The sequence below is a fragment of the Myotis davidii genome, unplaced genomic scaffold (genome assembly GCF_000327345.1).
Source record: "Myotis davidii unplaced genomic scaffold, ASM32734v1 scaffold217, whole genome shotgun sequence".
NCBI lineage: Eukaryota > Metazoa > Chordata > Mammalia > Chiroptera > Vespertilionidae > Myotis > Myotis davidii.
In genome coordinates, this window is record NW_006290034.1 from 11,634,212 (window position 1) to 11,655,096 (window position 20,885).

A 20,885-nucleotide genomic window follows, 5' to 3' on the forward strand; every position below is an offset into this window, starting at 1 on the left:
CTATAAAAATTAATTTAATTTAATTAAAAAAATCAAACAAAACATAGCTACTTCTAGTAGAAGTAGACTAGATACATGGTATAGATACATGGTGTCACACTCTCAGCTATGTCTTTAAGTTGCTAATGGCCTCATATCCAAGGCAGGAGTCAGACAAAGAGCCTTCTTCCTCTGTGGAGGAAGGAAAGCATTAGTACCTTTGGCTGCAAACAGGCAGGCTGTATTTCTGCTCAACCAAGGTAATGAAAGCTTTACATCAAATAAATGCCCATCAAGAAGTGCTAACTTGCTCATGTAAGACATCTGTAACATCTCAAGTTAAGACCTGGGTTGCTGAAATAATTTTCTGGCTTTTAGCATATGATTTGCTGTTTGATTTAAAAATAAATTAACTAGTTAGACTAAGGGGTCACTGGGCAGAACTTTTACTATATTTCTTTAAAATACAAACAAACAAAAACATTTTTTTATGCCAGGCTTTGGGTAAATACCAGGCTGAAGCTTAACTGAAGAATGCACAGAATGAGAGTAGACACCTGAAGACCAGACTGACAGGTGTGCTGTGAAGATGGGCCGAGCTAGACACTGCCCTGACTCCTGCCTGCCTGTGATCACGGGCCCCACAAGAAGCTATCTCACCCTACCTTCCTCTGCAGCTCCAACATAGGATGAGCCTATTGAATCCTCCCTTGCTTTCAAGCAGACAGACCTAGTGATAGCAGTGCCTTTCTACTTCTGGAAATGAAAGCCCAGGTGATAGAAGCATCTGATTTATAACTGACCTGCCAGATCATAAAATTTGTGGGTATTAGAGGAGCGGTGGTCTATCAGGATTTCTTAGTTGTTGTTTTTTCCCTTAAGGTAGCACAGGTGAAAGAAAAGGGGAGGCAGGGAGGAAAGGAAGAAATACTGACTGCACACACTGCAGTGTACTTGCACGGATGATGTCAAAGCTGTGCAGTGCTTCCCATGTGCCTCCTGCATAGCCCAGCGAGAAACCATGCGCAGCTGACCTTGGGCTGAGGAAGTGGAAATTACCTATCTGATGTGCTGTTTTAGAAACTGAGGTACCGAGAAAATAAGCCACACTGCTGAAACGAATGAATAGGGTGCTTTTTACTCAGTTCAAGCATTAATTCAGCTCCTAACAATATTAGGTAGCCATAAGGCCCTCCAAAAGGAAGTGAACAAGAAGAGTTCAACAAAGGAAGACTCAGGTGCCATGGCTGGGATTCAGTGGCTGGGGAAGTGCTTTCCTATAAAAAGTGATAGGTTTGACGATGAGGTATCACCTCACACCTGTCAGAATGGCTATCATCATAAATCAACAAATAAGTGCTGGAGAAGGTGTAGAGAAAAGGGAACCCTTATGAACTGTTGGTGGGAATGCAGATTGGTGCAGCCACTGTGCAAAACAGTGTGGAAGGTCCTCCAAAAATTAAAAATGGAACTGCTTTACAGCACAGCAATTGCACTTCTGGGTATATATCTGAAGAAAACCAAAACACTAATTTGAAAGAATGTATGCACCCTTGTGTTCATTGCAGCATTATTCACAACAGCCAAGATCTGGAAACAGCCCAATTGCCCATCAATAGATGAGTGTTACATTTACATAATGAAATGCTACTCAGCCATAAAAAAAGAATGAAATCTTACCATTTGCAACACCATGAATAGACCTAGAGGGCATTATGTTAAGTGATGTAAGTCAGTCAGTCAAAGACAAATACCATATGATTTCACTTATATATGGAAAATAAAGAACAATATAAATAAATAAATAAATAAATCAAACAGAAACAGACTCATAGATACAGAGAACAGACTGATGATTACCAGAGGGGTGGGGGCTGAGGTCAGGGTGGAAAAGGTGAAGGGATTGAGAAATGTAAATTGGTAGTCACAAAACAGTCATGGGATGTGCTGCAAAGGGAATGTAGTCAACAGTATTGTATAACTATGTACAGTGTCAGCTGGGTACTGGAAATATGGGGGAGAACACTTTATAAAGTATATGATTGTCTAACCACTATACTATACACCTGAAACTAGTACAAAATAATATTGAATGTAAACTGTAATTGAAAAAGAAAACAACATTTTTAAGTGATAGGTTTAGCTGTTAAGGTAGATACACACCATATATCTGATTCCAACAATATGAAATGAGTAACTGATTTTCACCAATTCTGTCACCTATAGCTGGAATTGGGCACGAGCATTTTTGAAAGCATTGCCTGTTTGATGTACGACACCCTGGACTGGAAAAGGCAGCATCAGCACTATTTGGAGAGCATGCAGCTGATTAAGGTCCCACACGTGGTTAGTGAGAAACCTATCTTAGAAGCCACGCTAGCTTCTGAGGTAGGCACGTGCTCAAATGTCTTTTCATGAATGGAATGATTAACTGAACAACTTAATTTTCACTTTTATAAAACATATGAAGAAAACATCATATAAATACTTGTAGCAAGGTCATACTGCCTGTTGGGATTTAATAGGTGAGGATAGGATCAAGGGAAGACCACTCAGGGACTGTCTGAAAGAGTACCTATGTGGTGGGGGCTTTCTAAGCTCCCCAGCTCCCTGCCACATGCAGAGGTGCCCCACCATTCCCAGCCCATTGTGCAGTAAGTGGTCTGGAACAAGGAGAGCTGGCAGTCGGTTAATGATGATATCTGCTTAGCGCCTATAATGTGCTAATGCTGAGTGAGGTCTGACCTTGCAACAATGAGCAAGACTCCCCCCCTGTCCTCCTGTGGAGGTTAACTTTTAAAAAGGACAGCAGTCAAGTCAAGAGCAGTTTCAGCACAGTCAGCTCAGGAGAAGCCGTAAAACATGGCACCTACCTTGGTCTGGAGGAGCAGGAAAGAGAGGAGGCAGGAAAACCTTACCAGGCGGGTCAGTGATGTGGTGAGGCTGAGTAGAAGTTGCCTAAGGCAAAGCCAGATGAGGGAAAGGGACAGACTGGCCTTCTCAAGAAAGGGGCAGAGATGTATTAAGCCATGGAGGTCAAAGAAAAGAATTATTATGGCACAAACCAGGACCACGGTGCCCGCAGGCCATATGGGCACAGTGGCGAATATTAGCATGAACTAAAGCTGGGTAGGAGCCAGGATGCCCATTGGTGCTGAGTTAAAGAGTCTGAGTCTCCTCCTAAAGGTGATGGGGACCATCGGAGGATTCTGAGAGGGAAGAATGGCATGATTCGGAGTCACCCAGGGAGGAAAAGCTTTTTGACTCTCAGTACCCCTTCTCCCCATCACATTCCTGGCTAGTGAGCTCTGTTAGGAAAAATGGGAAAGTGTCTGTACCCACTAACTTCTTCCTTTTGTTTGAGCCTAATATCAGCACATGATTTTGTGGTGGGAACATAATCATACAATCTCAGAATCCTGTCAGATCCCATCAGACCCGCATTTTACGAAAGCATCTCCCAGCTGGACATCTCAGTTGTTTCTTTATAATTCTTCTTCTTTTAGGCTCCACAACCTGTTGCCCCAACCCCTGGGAAGAAGAAAGCACAAAATGAAGAATTACAAGCTCTACCATCAGCACGTATGAGACCTGTTGTTGGAGGCTCTAGGCCAGCGGTTCTCAACCTGTGGGTCGCAACCCCTTTGGAGGTCGAACAACCTTTTCACAGGGGTCGCCTAAGACCATTGGAAAACACATATATAATTACATATTGTTTTGTGATTAATCACTATGCTTTAATTATGTTCAATTTGTAACAATGAAATTGAGGGTCACCACAACACGAGGAACTGTATTAAAGGGTCGCGGCATTAGGAAGGTTGAGAACCACTGCTCTAGGCCATGCGCTGGGGCTTTGGAATAGTAACTGTCCACTGTACTGCTTTTAGTTATCCCTTCCCCTGCAGATCCTCTGCCTGATAGTGCAGGGTCATAGTCTGAATCGGTGGATGAGATTTTACTGGAAGACCTGGAGAGTGCATCTTGATTGAGCAATCACATTTTGTCTATTTTACAGTGGCTTCTGTCATCACAACGGAAGTAGACATGAGATATTACAATGATTTGCTGAATCCAATTCCGGAAGAATTCATTTCTGTGCCCCTGATACTGCACTGTATGCTGGAACAGGTAGGTGAATAACCGACCTGTTCAGTCATTGCCTCTCTCATTGCTTCCATTTTTAAAAATGATTTTAAAATTACATACATAATACCTGAATGCATTTTCCTGTACAAAGATTAGAACATTTTAGATAAAACTAAAGTTTGCTTTGATCTTCAATCCCCTTTCTTTTGCTATGCTCTGGAATTGTTTCTCTAACAATGTTTCTATAACATTCCTTCAAATCCTTAAAACTGTCTATGTCTTTTGTCATTTTAATGAAAGAGAAAAAGGAGTTGGATAGGTGGATAAGGTGTTTAATGGTCTTTAACTATCTTTAACATTTCTTTTATACTTGTAGATTTAATCAGAGTTTTCTATTTCCGAGGCCAACTTCAGGCATTCATGTTTTTTTTAGAAATATGTCAATCTTATTTGTGTTTTGCATATCATACAAAGTTCTTTATTCACTTATATGCATTTTTAAATTTCCTTCATATCTGGTTATATTCCTTTTCTATCACTGATCTTATTTATTTGTACCCTCTCTTTTATTGATCATGGATGTCAATGATATATCTATTTGTATTTATCTTTTCAAAGAACCAGCATTTGGTTTCATTGATCAACTCCTTTTTACCTTTTTTTTCTCCTCACTTATCGTAATTATGTCCTTCTGCTTTCTTTGGGTTTAGTTTGTATTTCATTTTAATTGAAAGCTTATTCTATTTATTTTTACTCTCCTTTACTTCACACAAGTCTACATGTTTCCATCTGAGTATTTCTTTGGCTACATCCTGATGTTCTCAATTCTAAAGATTTTTCTTTTTCTTGACACTATTTGTTATGGTTAGTAAACATGATATGCATGTTTAAAATATTTTTTAATGATCTGGACTTTTTGAGTGATTTGGTGTACATGGTCACTGGTGAATTTTTAACATGTATTTGAGAAGAGTTTTTTTATTAACTCATTTAATCCTTCAAACAACCCTATGAAACAGGAACTATTTTTATTTCTTACTTTACAGATAAGAAAACTGAGGCATGAAAAGGTTAAGTAACTGGTCCAAATAGTAAGTGGCAGAAACTGCTTCCTACTTAAAACCAGTCCATGTGAGTGGAAAAGTAGGATTGCAGTCTTTTAAGGCCTCACTTTCTCCTTTATGCAGGAGTCTCTTGCCCTTTACTGACCTCACCATCCATCTGTAACTTTTCTATCTTAAAGAAAGAGTGACGACTTGACCTGAACCCCAGTTCCTCCAAGTCAGTAGCCTTGGGCCTGATCCAGTCACCTAACTTCAGTCCACCCTGGCTTCTTTCTCTGTGATGGAAAATAATATCTAGTCCACCCAGAGCATTATTGTGAGGCTTAACTGAGATAATGTACATGAAGGTGAACCACATAGTCCTAGGCATTTGGTTGGCACTCAATATTTATTAAATCTGAAGGCACTCAATAAATATTTATTACTCTTTTGCTTTAAGAGAAAGAGTAAATCACTAAGAAAAAATTATACTGTTATTTTGATTTCTATCATAGAAAATTTTCTTGTTTACCATTTGTATTTTGTTATCTATTCTAATACATATATTAAAGTTATATATTTTTTAGTCAGTGGTAATTATACTACCACTTTGTCTAAGCACTGTATTTTATTTGTGGAAACTGCCTGGTTTTTACTAAGAGCAATAGAAATACATGAATATCATAAAGAGCTGACCATTAAACCAGTTCCTCCCAATTCTTTATCATAACAGGTTGTGGCAACGGAAAAAGACCTCATGCCACCCAGTCTGGTGGAGCTGCCGCCCAGAGCCGATGGGCTGGACCACAGAATCGCAGCTCACATTGTGTCCATCCTGCCCTCTCTCTGCCTCACTGAGAGTGAGAAAAAGGTCAGATGGCCTGAGAGAGCCAAGTGCTTACATGCTTTGAAAAAGTATAAATTCTCTCTTTAAATCAGTATTATTTCCATTTGAATAGAATCTCCATAAGATATTTTTTCCTCAAGAAGAAAGTGAAAGCAAAGCAGCACCCAGAGGCCCTTTGCTGCTGAATTACCATGATGTGCACGCCCACAAGAAGTATGCACTGAAGGTACTAGTAACCCACCTACCCTGAGGATGACTGCCTCTGGAAAGCCCGTTTGTAATTACTCAGTTAAAGAAATATTAATCTGATAGCCTTGCCAATGTCAATTACACATCATACACAAAATAAATACCTGTTTGCAAAGTGAGAGCTCAGAAAACGGAAATGGATAAGGGAGAAATTATGTCAGCAAAGAAAGCTTGCCTAATGATAGTGGTCCAGTTAATCATCACATTGATTATGGCTACACCAAATTTGCATTAAAACTTTATAGTTATTTGCTTTAAATATCTGCTAATATGAAAAACTAGTAGAGGCCAGAAAAGATTCTCAGAAGGGAGAGAAGAGTACATATGAGACTTTGGCAGTTTGTCACTGTGAATGAAGAATCTGTCATTTCTATGTACCAGGAACCTCTGGCAAAGTGAGAACTAGCTTTTGTGACCCTCAGCAAAATACCAATAGTTTGTCTTCCCCAGTTACCAGTGATTTCCCCTGTTCCCAAATAATGAGAGGGAAGGTATTATGTTTTGCCTTCTCCATATGCATGAGTCACTTGGCAGCTGCTTTCATGTCTTCTGTTGTGCTGCTCTTTTTCATCAGGACCAAAAGAATTTTGACCCAATTCAAATTGAGCAAGAGATGCAGTCCAAGTTGCCACTATGGGAATTTCTTGAGTTCCCTCTGCCCCCACCATGGAATAGCACAAAACGTCTAGCTACAATCCATGAGCTCATGCACTTTTGTACAAATGGTGAGTATACTGCTCTATCTTAGCTTAAACTCATTCACTTATGGTCTTGTGTGCCTCTTTAGATTATACCCTAAAGTATTTTGATTGTTGAAAGACCTTTCAGAGTCCGGGGGTGGGTATTTTGATTGACTACAATTTTCTTATCCTGAATAATGTTGTTAGCAATACTAATGATAGCTACAATGCTTAACCTTCTTCAATTTGCTGCATTGGGTTTTGGCTCTACTGTGTTTCCATAACAAGAATAGTATATTTTTTATTTTCTCTTTCTCCCCACCCCGTATGTCATATCTCCTCGTTGACATCATTGGAGATGATATGGGAATCCCTATTGTAGTTAGAAAGATAGATGGAGGAGAGAGCCTCCTGTCGGGGTGGTGCTGATGGTGTGTTGATCCACTGAACCTCCTCTCCCAACAGGAAGGGCCATTTTATGCTCTTAAAGAATGGTGGGAAAGAGGGGTCATTAAGAATATCTGAGATCTGCTCTGGCTGGTATGACTCAGTTGGTTGTGCACCAAAAGTTTATCGGTTCGAGTCCCGGTTATGGGTTCGATCTCCTGTAGGTGGCATAAAAGAAGCAGCAGATCCCTGTTTCTCTCTCTCCTCCCCTCCTCTCTTTCTAAAAAAAAAAAAATCAATTTAAAGACTATCTAAAATCAGCTTCTCATTGCAGAGTTTGCTGGAATTTTATGTTATAGACAATCATTCTCTAAAACAAATTCTATTTCCACCTGAAGCTGTATAAAGATACATTCCTACTTATAAGAAGGAATAAGAAATTACATAAACATCTTTTTTTTTTTTTACAATAAAGCATGGGCAGATTCTTCCTTCTCATTTCTTTTCTAACTCTAAGCAAATTATTAATTATTTTTATATTGATTTATATGATTAGTTGTTAATACCTACCTCTCACCCCTCTACCTTGGACTTCTAAAATGCAAGAACCAAATTTTTTCTTTGAGTCTCAAGCCCCTATCAGAAAGCCTAATGCATAGAAAATAAAAATGAATGAGTGAGTGAGTGAGTGAATGGATAGATGCACTTAGTGTAAAAGAGTAAATATGCAAATGAATAGATCCCATTGAAAGCTGATAACTTTTGAAGTGCGGTTATGGAATCCATAGCACCAGTTAAAGTGGGTGGAAAGAGGCCTTTTCTAGTCCTCATGAAGAGGAAATTCTACTGAATATAATAGCATATGTTAGACACAAGTGAGTAATTTTTTTGTTTAAAATTACAATAGCAGAGGGTGCTTTTGCTTTAAAAGAATAAGTTTTAAGCATATTCTACCAATGTGGTACCCTGGAAAGTCCATGTGAATTAATCTAGACACCTAATATTTATTAAGCTATGAAGTAATTGGGGAGCATTATCTTGATAAATTATATCTTGATTATGTAGCTTTCTTATTATTAGGTGCCTTTGATGTTTATTGTAGAATTGCGGAGCCCATATTAGTCGGATCAACACCCATATGGTGTGACTCCCTTGTTATTCTGGTGGACACCCCCCGCCCCACCACTGGTTGCCCCCCTGTACCGTAAGAGCATCCTAGCAGCACAGATCCTGCTTTCTTACAGAACCCTTGAGCTGGAATGAAGTAGAAAGAGCCTTCAAAGTGTTTACTTTTGAGAGCCTGAAACTCTCTGAGGTTGATGAAGAAGGGATACTAATGCCTTCTAGGAAAATATATGGGATAGATTCTGAAATTTTCAACATACCATGGGACAACCCTGCCAGATTTGCTAAACAAATAAGGCAACAGTACATTGCAAAAATGAACACCCAAGAGGCCAAACTCGAAACAGGTACATTGCATGGAGGGAACAAAAGACATTCTTGCATTTTGTGGTTGTTGATTTTTCTACTGTGGTAGCTCATGAATCTTCTTTACACTGATTAGATATTGAACCCAAAGACAACATTATATTTATGGATCAGAATTGGTCAAAAAATGTTCAAGATAGTGAGATCAATAATGAACCTTCAAATCCTAGTCAACCTGATGCTGACAATATGAAGCATTCTGACCCGAATAATGAGAAACCCTTAGAGCCTGATAATAGAGAGTCGTCAGAAAAGGAGGCCAGCTTAGAGATTCAGCAACAACCTGAACCTTTGGGTAAGTGAGCGCGCGCGCGTGTGTGTGTGTGTGTGTGTGTGTGTGTGTGTGTGTGTATAGACCTATTAAGAATGTATACACCAAAAGAGTGATTCAAGATGCATTATTTTAATTGCTATCCATTTCAATTGAAAAACTTTTTTGTGTAATTAAACTTTGTTAATGAGTGTTACTAGTCAATAAATCCTTTTTATTTCAACCCTTGTTTTTAAAATATCCTAAAGCCTCTTAGTCCACTCTTACCTTAGTAAATATAGCTTATTTTTTATTACTTAAAAATATAATTATGAATAATATTATTGTAACTTAAACATAATCAAAACTTTTATCACTAGTATTTCAGAGTTAGTATACTTATGTGAAAAATTATTTTAAAATTACTTGCAATAACATAATGAACCGCCCAGTACAGAGCTTTATACAAAATCAATACTCAATGAACATTGATCCCTTTCCTCTCCTCCTTATAGCTCATGTAATTCCTCTCATTCTAGAATAGAGTGTCATATATATTGTCATATTTGGATGTATAGAAGTAGAAAAATATTAAGCTAAATTTTTATTGAGCTGTCATACATATAGCTGTCACATTAATTACTTCAAATACAGCTGAGTTACTTTCCTGTTTATAACATTCAATGGCTCCCTACTATTTGCAAAATAGAACCCAACTCCTTGGCCTGCTTTACATGCTTTAACAATAGTACTAAATTACTTTCCCAAAACCCCCTCCACTTTTTACCTTTTGCTCACTCATCTCATGCTCTAGTCAAACAGAATTAGGCCCTTTTGCCTCTATATAACCTGCTCTTTTTAGGCCCTGTGCCTTTTCCCCACAATTTGCTCCATCTCGGGTTCTCTTCTTTATGATGATTAGGTTTCACTAGCACCTCCATGAGACTCTGTTAGATGTGTCCATCTGGAAATGCCTCCTTAGCATTTCCATGGTAACAGTTAGTCTACACTTCCTTCATTGCATTAGTTGTCATTTCCTACTTATTACAGTAATGCATATGCCTATATTCAAGCCTCTATAACACTATAGCTTCTTAAATGCCATAAGTATGTTTATCTTAAAAATATTAACCATATACCACCCTGGCCAGCTGGCTCAGTTGATTGGAGCATCCCATACACCAAAAGATTGTGGGTTCAATCCCTGGTTTGAGGTACGTACCATAGGCAACCAACTGATGTTCCTCTTTCTCTCTCTCTCTCTCTCTCTCTCTCTCTCTCTCTCCCTCTCCCTCTCCCTCGCCCTCTCCCTCTCTCTCTCCCTTCCTCGCTCTCTAAAACATATCCTTGGGTGAGGGCCCTGTGCATGAAATTTATGTACTTGGGGGGAGGGGAGATTGCCAGAGGGCTCAGGCCAGGCTTAGAAACCTGACTGGTGCACAATCGGGACTGGGGAGGGACGCAGGAGGTTGGCCAGCCTGGGAGGGACCATGGGAAGGCACCAGGGGGTGTCTGGCTTGTCTCACTCAGTCCCAAATGGCCAGACCCCAGCAGCAAGCTAGGCTTTTATGATATAGATATAGATATAGATTTAGATATAGATATAGATATAGATATAGATATAGATATAGATATTAAAACCATATATTAAAACATGAAAAAAGTCTCAACAAATTTTCACAGGATCAAAACTACAGAGTATATTCTTATTGAAGAAAAAATCACAATAGAAACTAGGAAATATTTTGAACTGAACGATAATTAAAATTCTGAATATCAAAATCTATATAACGCAGATACAGCAGGAGATAGGCAGAGCTTTAAAAGAACATATTTTAAACATTAAATGAATACATTTTTTAAAAGATAGCTAAAATTAATTAGCTAAACATTAAACATCAACTTCAAATAGTTAAAGATTAACTACATTCAAATAAACTAAAAGGAAGAAAATAGAGTATATCAATAAGTTAACCAGGGATGGTATAGCATTAAGGCCTCCTATGGAAATATATACATATGACAAATAAGTCACTTTGAATTAATATGGAGCCAGAATAAGCCAAGAGAGATATTAACCTTAGGGTTTTTTCCTTTGTTTTTTGTTTTGTTTTGCTTTTGCTCTTTTTCCTTTAGAGCAACTGGCATATGGTTTTCCTTGGGCAACTTTTGCCACCTGGTGGTCAAACCACATAATCTGGTGTTCTGGATTCTGTGTGAAAAGTAGATAGCTCTAGCAACTTCCTAAATGGTCAAGGCTGAACATCATCAGTGTGTCCTGAAGACTGACCAATCTTGAGAGCTGGAGCTGAGACTCTGAAGGGATTCTACATGGCACCTGTGGGCCCACATCAAGGAACAGTTACAGTTGAACCAGGGAGGGCAATTGAAGCTTAGTGCCTCACTGTGGCTATTGTAGATGAGAGGGTTTTTTTTTGTGGTGATCTTGCATTTTCCCCTTAACTATGTCTCACACTTCTAAAGCAGCCACTTTAAATCTTTTTAAGCAAAGCAGAAATTGTTAATGTATTTCTTGCACAACCATCTTAGCATCAAATACATATAAAAGCCTTTTCCTGGACATGAAGGGCTGAATATTTGTGCTTTTCTTAACCAAACACTGGATTTCCATCTGAGACTGTTTTTGAACTTGACAGGGCCTATTGGATATTTATGAAAAACTGAGAGTTGATAACCATGAGGCTATAGGTTTAGATGTGCCCTTTATGCTTGTTGGGTGTTTTTTTAATAAAGTAACTGCTTTGCAGAGGGATCTTGTTATCTCTAAAGTAAAACAGATTAGGAAAGCTGTTTTTCAAAGGGATGAGAACGCATCTATTTCCAGATGTGTCAAAAACTACTGAATCACACTGTCAAAGGGTTATGTGGTTGAAGGCTGAAATCAGAAAGAAAGAAAAAAATGATATTTGCTCTTCTATTAAAGAGTTCAGATTAGTTTGTGAATGTTCATTCCTTTGACAAAATAACTGATGCACAATTTTTCAGAACATATTTTCTAAACTGGAGACTCTCTGCTGGATCCTTAAACACAGAAGGGAGTATCAAATCTCCTGGAAATCTGGCATAGCACAGAATAGAATAATTTTTATTCCACAAATTTCATATCAATTGCTCAAGGACACATGGGACATCATGGTCTATTTAGAGTTATAGTTGGCCTGAGTTTTCTCTTGAGTGGATGTATTTAAATAAATACTGAACTGAACTGACTTTATAGTTTTACTCTAAATCAAAATGGAACATTCATGCTGTCACCTTCAGCAGCCCAAGGCAGAATGGAACCAGTAATGAAAATGTAAGTAGCTGTGCTCCCAGAAGAAAGAAAAACATTGTCCCCTCCTTGTTAGACATAATTAACTACTCTCTCTGGAAGCCTAGATATGGTTCTCTTTGACACAAATCTTATGCTTACCCCCAAACAAGCTTTTGTTGCAGGGTTTCTGCCACATTTCTGCTCTTTCTACATAGATTTCCAGTTTCAATATATGATGTAGATTCCCCCTCAATTATTGTAAATAGTATTAGGAACTGATAAATTCCATGATTAAAAATGAAACAGGGTATGAGGCAGAAGGCTTTTGAAGAGGTAACATTGTGCAATATGAATGAAGTAAGAATTTGCAATCTATGAATATTTCAAAGCAAAGCATGCCAGACAGAGAAAAGCAAGTGCAAAAACTTAATAACACAGCAATCAGGCTGGTGAGTCTGAAGTGGAATGAACAAGAGAGAGTGGAGGGAGATGCATTTGGAGAGAGAGATTGGAGCCCTTTCATATATTACTTTATAGGTATTAATTTTCTATTATTCTAAGGGTGATAAAGTCAGGTTGGCTCAGTGATTCAGTAGCACCACAAATATCTTACAAAACTCATTTCCTACTCCATTTCTTTGGTCAAATTTGGAATGTGCTATATACTTTATCAATTTCTCTATTAGAGTTTCATAATCCCAAAAGTGTATTACAAATTTTGAGATGTTCACAGTAAAGATGGTTGTTTATCCATGTTACACTAATTTATCATGGACCTCTTTTTTATATGTAACATTTGTTAACTTTAGGAACTACAAAAGCATGGTGATGCAGAGACCAATAGCAGGACGCTGTTCTTTCTCTGCCCATTCATGTGGCTGTTTGTTCTATGGCCAAGTATCATATCTCAATTCCAGTTGTTTTATAAGGATTCTCTTGGGTCACAAGGAGAGCTAGTGTGTATGACTCATATTGGTCCCTGGTTCCATGGAGTCCAGCTACCCATTTATTGAACTAACATTTGTTAAACTCATCTATATATCTATAGATGCTCATTAAATGGTTTTCACATTAATAAATGATTAATGAGTGGAAGAAGAGTGCATTTTCTCATTTGATGTTTATTTATCTAGTAGTTCTCCTTTGCATACATCCCCTGCCCCGACCTAGTCTGTGGCTCATGAGATAGACCAACAGACATTTGAAGACTTCGTGATCATTGCCAGCATGACAAGACAATGTGTGTCCTAAGCAGTTGATACCATTTAATCAGTAAATATCTGCAACTTGTAAAGGTGAAGGTACATAGTCGTGAGTGGCACAGTCTGAAGCCAGCATATCGGATGTGATTTAGGAATGTCTATATAGGAAGCTGGGCTCTTTTCAAAGGGTTTAGTATCACTTTTCTAAATAGACACTGATTTAGAGTTATTGACACAAACACCTTTTTGGAGTCATGAAACATGCCTTTCAGGAATTACCTTTTCAGCACAGAAACATAGATCATATGGGCAACAAAAAGGCACAACACTGACAAAGGCAAGAACAAAGCCCAAACACAACTGGATGTTGGTGTCTTTGATTTACAGAGCAGACCAACGAGATCAAAGATGAGGCAGTCACAAAGGCGGGTTCTCTTGAAAAGGTAAGAAATTACTTTCTTAAAAGTGTAGAGACAAGATCATCAGAGAAAACCGTGACCCAGAATAAGAAACAGTAAAAAAAAAAAAAAAAAAAAAATGCTTGGCAAGAGAATGCAGATGCCAGAGAAGGAGAGAGATTATTCAGAAATCCCCAGACCAGCTCCGACTGGAGAGAAAGGAGTTAATTTCACTAGCCCGATTAAGCAAAACTTCCAAGCTCCATGCTCCTCTCTACACAATGTGGCTTGGCAACCTCACAAACACCTGCTGACCATACAGCCGTGTAGAACTAATACTGTCTTGAAGGGAGTTCAGAAAACCTGCCTATAATTGCTAACAGGACTCTGAAGAGTATAACCTAACAATAAAAATATTTAGATTATGTTGCCCATAAAAAAATGTCAAAGGCATACTCTTTCTGGCAGCAGGTCTCCTAAAATGTTGCCATATGGATTTATACATATGCAGATTTCCCCAATTAGATGGAGTGCATGCTGGCTGGTTGATGAAGTCCACGAGGGCTCCATTTGTACTTACACAGATTAAAGCTGAAATTGTATTCCTGTGATTTTTTAGCAACCCAAGAAGATGACTGTGGAAGCAGAGTTAGAGGACATTCAGAAAACGCAGCAACGCAGTCTAATGGACTGGAGTTATACTGAGCATTTTAAACCTAAAGTTCTGCTGCAGGTATTAATGGATTGTGTGTGGGAGAGGTCTGATGTGTCATGGTGTGATTTAGAGCAGTTCACTCCCAAGTCACTCTCAAATCTAGTTTGTATCAATATTCCCCTTTACTTCAGCTATATATGAGTTCTTCTCAGCTCGAGCTACACATATGCAGTGAATCTCCAAAAGAGTTTAAAATGTACTTTCCAAAAGGATCTTTTCATCAAATCTTTTAAGAAAAAGAGAAATGTACGTGACTGCTGCACATATTTTCTTGACAAAAAAAGTAAGGCGTTTTGGGGAAGCAACCTCATTTTCCCCCCTGCCCCCCATATTGCCTGTCAGTTCTGTTCAGTTTTCACTACATTTCAAAGGATTTCTGATGCAATTAACAGGCCAAAGGAACCTGCAACAACTGACATTTATTGAGTACCTACCATCTGCTAGGCAATAGTTAGTATGCATTTTAGCTCATTTAACCCTCTCACTAAATCTATGAAGTAGACACTAGGTAAGTGGTAGGAAACACAGGCACCTTGACCAATAGTAACTCCTCCAAAGTCACATGCTGATAAGTGAGAGAAGCAGAATATGAACCCAAGAAATCTGTTCCTTGAACTTGTGCTCTTAACCACTATATTAACAAGTAATCCTAAAACTAGTTTCTTTTGTTGCTTTTACATTTTATGTAAAAAACTAGACTCTTTTCTATTGTCTTTTTAATTTCAATTTTACTTTTCTCTAAGTTTTGCATCCACATATTCTTAAAGCCAGAAAGTTCTATAAAGAGTCCTACAAAAAATAGCAGCTCCCTCCCACCCTCATGCCTACATTCCCAGATGTAAAAACCTTCACGCCATTTCCCTTTTTCTTTTGTTATTTAACTGTTATCTTTAAATAACAAGTATATTTTGTTTAGGTTTAGTTTTAGGCATTACCATCAATTGACTCTATTGAGAAAACAGCTCTGCCTACCCCACCCCAAAACACACACACACACACACACACACACACACACACACACACACACACCCCTCTGCACGTACAGTATGCTCTAACACTTCTCCTTGTCATTCTCTGACACTGTTTACTCTCACAATTTTTGGTTGGGTCTGTATTCGATATTTACTTTATTTCAATTGTATAATTATTATTCACAGCTGAACTGTGTAGTATTGTATTCTTACTAGTACATTTCCTTTTCTGATATAATTTCTATTTTTCCTGGAGTTCATTTTTTCATGTTTGTTTACTATGCATTTATCACTACTCATCCCCGAGCTCTCTATCAAAGAGTAAATCTCCTTTTAATACATTCAAACCTAACAAGTATTCTATCAATTTTATTGTCTAAGTAATATCTCTCCCATATGCTCTGAACTTCTGCTTGCCCTCTAGGCCTGCTGCACAGCTGTGGTCCTGGGAGCTCCCTTTACTTTATCATCCTGGCCACATCCTTTGCCTGTCTTTCCAGTTAGATATTCTGTTTCCTGAATTCCAACTCATCTTCTCTATTGGCTTACTCTCCTTTTGTAGGGGGCCACCTCTTCCAGTTGCTTCTTGAATTAAGATATATAGCAGGTAAATTATTGAGGCAATGGATATTTGAAAACATCTTAATTCTACCCTTACCTTTGACTGACAGTTTAGCTTTAGTAAAATGCTAAGTTAAAAAGCATTTTCCCTCAAAACTTTGAAGGCATTCCTCAATGTTCTTCTAGTTTCCTGGATTCTCTTTGAGAAAAATCAATGAAATTCTGATTCCTTATCAGTTGTTTGAGTCTGTTTCTTCCTTCTCTGTGGAGGTTTTTAAGATGGTCTCTTTGTTCCAATGGTTTAAACTTCCTGTTGCTGTTACTTGGTATGGTTCTGTTTCTGGGTATTGTACCCGTGAGCCCAGGACAACCTTGAAACTCCTGTCTTTATATTCCTGAGCCTGTTCTATAATCATTTCTTTGACAATCCTTCCCCCTCATTTTTCCTGTTCTTTCTTCCTGTGACTACTGTGATTCTGGTGTTGAACTTCCTGACTGTACTTCCAATTTCATTATCTTTTTCCTCCTAGTTTCCAACACTTGATCTTTTAGTTCTGGGAATATGGCTCAGTTTTCATGCAATTCTTCTACTGGGTCTTCTAGTTCTGGTATTAACATTTTTAATTTTCTAAAGTTCTACTTATAATTTTATATTACCTTTTTATAGCATCCTGTTCACATCCCCTAAAACCATATCTTCTCTTATCTCTATGAGGATATTAAAGTCCTTTGAAGTCTTAGTGTTTTCTCCCTGCAGTATCTCTTTTTTCTCAAGTTCTTTTTTGGGGGATTTATTTTTTGCCTTCATTTTTTCATATTAGAGAGCAATATCTAATGATATCTTACCTCTTTGTTCATATTAATAACCAGACACTAAAATATGACAGGAGGTGCTGCATAAGGTCCAGGGGTGAGGAGTTGTCAATAACTGGACTTCATCATTGTTGATTTGGCTGGGGGATTTCCTTAAGAGACCCATCAGTGTTGGTATGTTAGATCTGTTCTCTTGCGCCATTTAGATTCTAAAAAAAAAAAAATAATCTAATTTCCTGTCGGAAAGACATAACTTGCCTGTCAGGATTTTAGGAGCTCAGTGATGGGGAGAAGTCAGTTAGTCTTCTAACCATTCAGTCTGTAGATCTGCATTATCCAATGTGGTCACCACTAGTCACATGTAGCTTCTGATACTTGAAATGTAGAGCATTCAAATCAAGATGTGCTATAAGAATGCTATATATGATATATGTCTACAAGTATACTCAACTATATAGATGCTATGCACACTAGATTTCAAAGACAGTATAAAAATAATATATCAAATGAACAATTTTTGTATTGATTATTGAATTATTAATATTTTAAAATATATCTACTATAAAATTTAAAATTACATGTGGCTCACATTTGTGGCTTATCTTGTGGCTCTATTGAACAATGCTGCATTAGACTTTTATACAATTCCTTTTTTCTGTAGTACATCTCTCCCTCAGCAGTGCCTAGGCCCTGCAGTGATGGCAAACTCAATTTTTTGGTTGATTTTTCTTTGTTAAATGGCATTTAAATATATAAAATAAATATTAAAAATATAAATCTTTGTTTTACTATGGTTGCAAATATCAAAAAATTTCTATATATGACACGGCACTAGAGTTAAGTTAGGGTTTTTTAAAATGCTGCCACGCTGAGTTCAAAAGGTTCGCCATCACTGGCCTAGGGTCTCTCTTCTTAGAATCCACTGCCACCTTCTGGAGCTAATAATCCTCCCTCCTTCTGCTGAGGAGGAAGATGGCAGCCACCTGGCTGCTCAAACCTGTCGAGCGCTTCCGGAAGCCCTAAAACATTTTTAAAAAGACTTTGAATTGATCTTCCTATTTTCAATGCCATTTGCAGAGGCACATAGTACTGCCATTTTCTGAGCCTTTCTGCATTTCTACACACAAATAAGGCTGCTCTGATCTCTCCTACAGTTAATCTGAGGATTTGGCTTTCTATGTTCTGCTAAGTCAGTTACCACTTATCCTTCTGCTTTCTAGCTTCAGAAATGTCGTTGCTTTGTCTCCTCTCCCAAGGCCTTCAACTTTGTGATATTAAAAACCAATAATTCTACTGTTTCCTTTTTTTAGCGAGATGTTAGGGTGTACATGTGTTTAATCTTCTATCTGAAACTAGAAGTTCATTTCAGACCTTATTTTATTTCAGTTGGGCTCTGTCCTCACTCCTCCATGAAAGTCACCAAAAATTTTCCTGTCAAATATAGCATACACTTATCTTTATCATTTTAACCTTTTAATATCATCACAAAGCAGGTCACTTCTGTGAAACAGTCTTGGTTTCAAAGGCACCATACTGTATGGCTGCATTTGGAATTTTGTTGAATATTCTTCCACCTAACATCTAAATATTGAAGTGCTTTAAGTCTCAGCTTTGAACTATCTTCTTTCTTCTCTAAACCTTCCTTTAATGATTTCATTTATTATCTATGTCCTAATGCTAATGACTCTTAAAATTTTATCTTCAACATTATTTCTCTCTTAGCAGACTTGTGGTTGCCAGAGTAGAGGGGATGAAATAGGTAAAGGGATTAAGAAGTACAAATTGGAAGTCATAAAATAGTCACAGGACGTTTAGTACAGCATAGGGAAGATAGTCAATAATATTGTGATAACTATGTTATGGTGCTGGATAGCTACTGGAAATGTCAAGGGGAATACTCTGTAAAGTAAATGATTGTGTAACCACTATGACATACACCTGAAACTAATACAAAATAAAAATGAAAGTAAATTTTAACTAAAAATTAAAAGATACAAATAAATAATTAATCTCTCTCTTGAACTCCACACTACCTCCAAATTTCACTTGAATTTCTGATAGGCGTCTTAGATTTACTGTCCCACATGAAGCTTATAATTTCCCCACCCAAGCATGTTTCTCTCCTCATCCATCTCAGAAATGTCACCATCAAACCAAAAGACTAAGGAGCCATCCTTTATTTCAGTCTTTCCTTTATCCCACGTGTCTGATCCATCATCAGGTTTTAAGGGGTAAACCTCAAACTTTCTCTCCACCATCTCCACTGCTGCTACTTTAGTCCAACTACCATCTTCTTATTCTACCACAGTATCCTCCTACCATCATCAGCCTGCTTCCGCTCTCACTTACTCCAAACCATGCTCTACCTATCAGATGTCCCATTAACTTCACCTTCTTAGAACACCTCTCCAAACTTCAGAATAAGCTGTAAAAATCTTAATCAGATTTTAGAGAATAGTCTTGTGTATCTTGCTCATTTTTGTTTTCCTAGAACCTACACAGTGCCTGGCACATAGAAAGTGTTTATTTTTATGAAAGAATTAACTAACCAGTTAATATTAATCAGAAAAATCCAAGATATGAAAGAAGAAAAGAAAGATATAGTATGAAAACTTAAACATTGATTGAGAACAACTGTAACTCAGAAACTTAGCACTGTAGATCCCAGGAGCCAAAGTGAATATGGAAACACAGATTTCAGTGCTCTTTAATAGAAGGAAGGATACATATTCATCTGAAATAGACATACTATTTGTTTTGGCAGTTTAAAGTCAAAGAAATTTGCCTTTCAAAAAAAGTTCAGTATTAAATAGTGTCCTACATAAAAAAAAAATACAAAAATATTCACTACATGTGTATTTTTTATAAAGACTCTCAGAGAACAGATGAGCCACTCCATAAAGACACTCATACAAGAGATGAGATTGGAGAAGTAACCCATTATTTTGGTTATGTTACCAGTGAAGAATTGAAAGCAAAATCAAAACAGTTCTTTCCTAATATAATATGCAATTCTGCGCCTTTATATCATGAACAGCAAATAACTGAAAGATGCCTACACCAGATTGGTATTGAAAATGAAAACAGAAACAAACCCCACAGCTGTCTGTTTTCCTACGGACATAATTCCCCGTGCTCATTGGCAGTAAAAGGAAACAGAACAACAAGCTGCTCACGGTGCCCCTCTACTGAGGGCTGTAATTGCAGTGCATGCTGTGGGTAGAATATTTTGGAAAAGACTTGGGTTAGAAGTCAGAGAGAAATAAGATGTATCAGAAAAACTGCTCACCTCCTTTCTCTGTAGTACAGCCTGGTGCACGAACAGCACTCTGTGATGTACGAAATGGTGACATTTAGAATCAAAAGACACTTTAAGCCCAGGCACCGGGACTTACATGTCCTTGGACAAATCTCTTCTCTCAGCCCCAATTTCTGCTAAGAAACATGAGGATTTGCCCTAACCAGTTTGGCTCAGTGGATGGAGCATCCGCCTGCGTATTGAAGGGTCCCAGGTTCGATTCTGGTCAAGGGCATGTACCTTGGTTGCGGGCACATCTCCAGTAGGGGGTGTGCAGGAGGCAGCTGATCGATGTTTCTCATCGGTGTTTCTAACTCTCTATCCCTCTTCCTTACTCTCTGTAAAAAAATCAATAAAATATATTTTTTTAAAAAGACCTACTATTTCTACCTTAGAAATACTTTCCACACCTGTCCAATACTCCTTCTATCTTATTGCTACCACCACTTCAGTTCACCATGATCTCTCTTACCTATCACCACCTGACTGCTCTGTCCACATCTTCCTTGTCCATTCCTTCTCAGACCATTCTCAATGCAGCAACGAGAATAAACTTAAAAAGAAAACCTGCTCTGACCACTCATTTAATTAAGTCTGCCAAATGGTTTCCTATTGTTCTTAGGCTAAAGGTGAAAATC

General features: G+C 38.0%; 1 protein-coding gene across 1 annotated transcript in view; it reads left to right on the forward strand.

Moving 5' to 3' along the window:
• SPAG17 (sperm associated antigen 17) overlaps nucleotides 1–20,885 on the forward strand; it is a 132,408-nt gene that overhangs the window by 55,492 nt on the left and 56,031 nt on the right. The window contains exons 8-18 of the mRNA XM_015563542.1: nucleotides 2,206–2,367; nucleotides 3,486–3,561; nucleotides 3,998–4,110; nucleotides 5,845–5,982; nucleotides 6,071–6,184; nucleotides 6,782–6,932; nucleotides 8,519–8,746; nucleotides 8,842–9,060; nucleotides 13,879–13,934; nucleotides 14,509–14,622; nucleotides 19,258–19,376. Of these exons, the coding sequence (XP_015419028.1) occupies nucleotides 2,206–2,367; nucleotides 3,486–3,561; nucleotides 3,998–4,110; nucleotides 5,845–5,982; nucleotides 6,071–6,184; nucleotides 6,782–6,932; nucleotides 8,519–8,746; nucleotides 8,842–9,060; nucleotides 13,879–13,934; nucleotides 14,509–14,622; nucleotides 19,258–19,376 (1,490 nt within the window). The remainder of the gene's footprint in view (nucleotides 1–2,205; nucleotides 2,368–3,485; nucleotides 3,562–3,997; nucleotides 4,111–5,844; nucleotides 5,983–6,070; nucleotides 6,185–6,781; nucleotides 6,933–8,518; nucleotides 8,747–8,841; nucleotides 9,061–13,878; nucleotides 13,935–14,508; nucleotides 14,623–19,257; nucleotides 19,377–20,885) is intronic.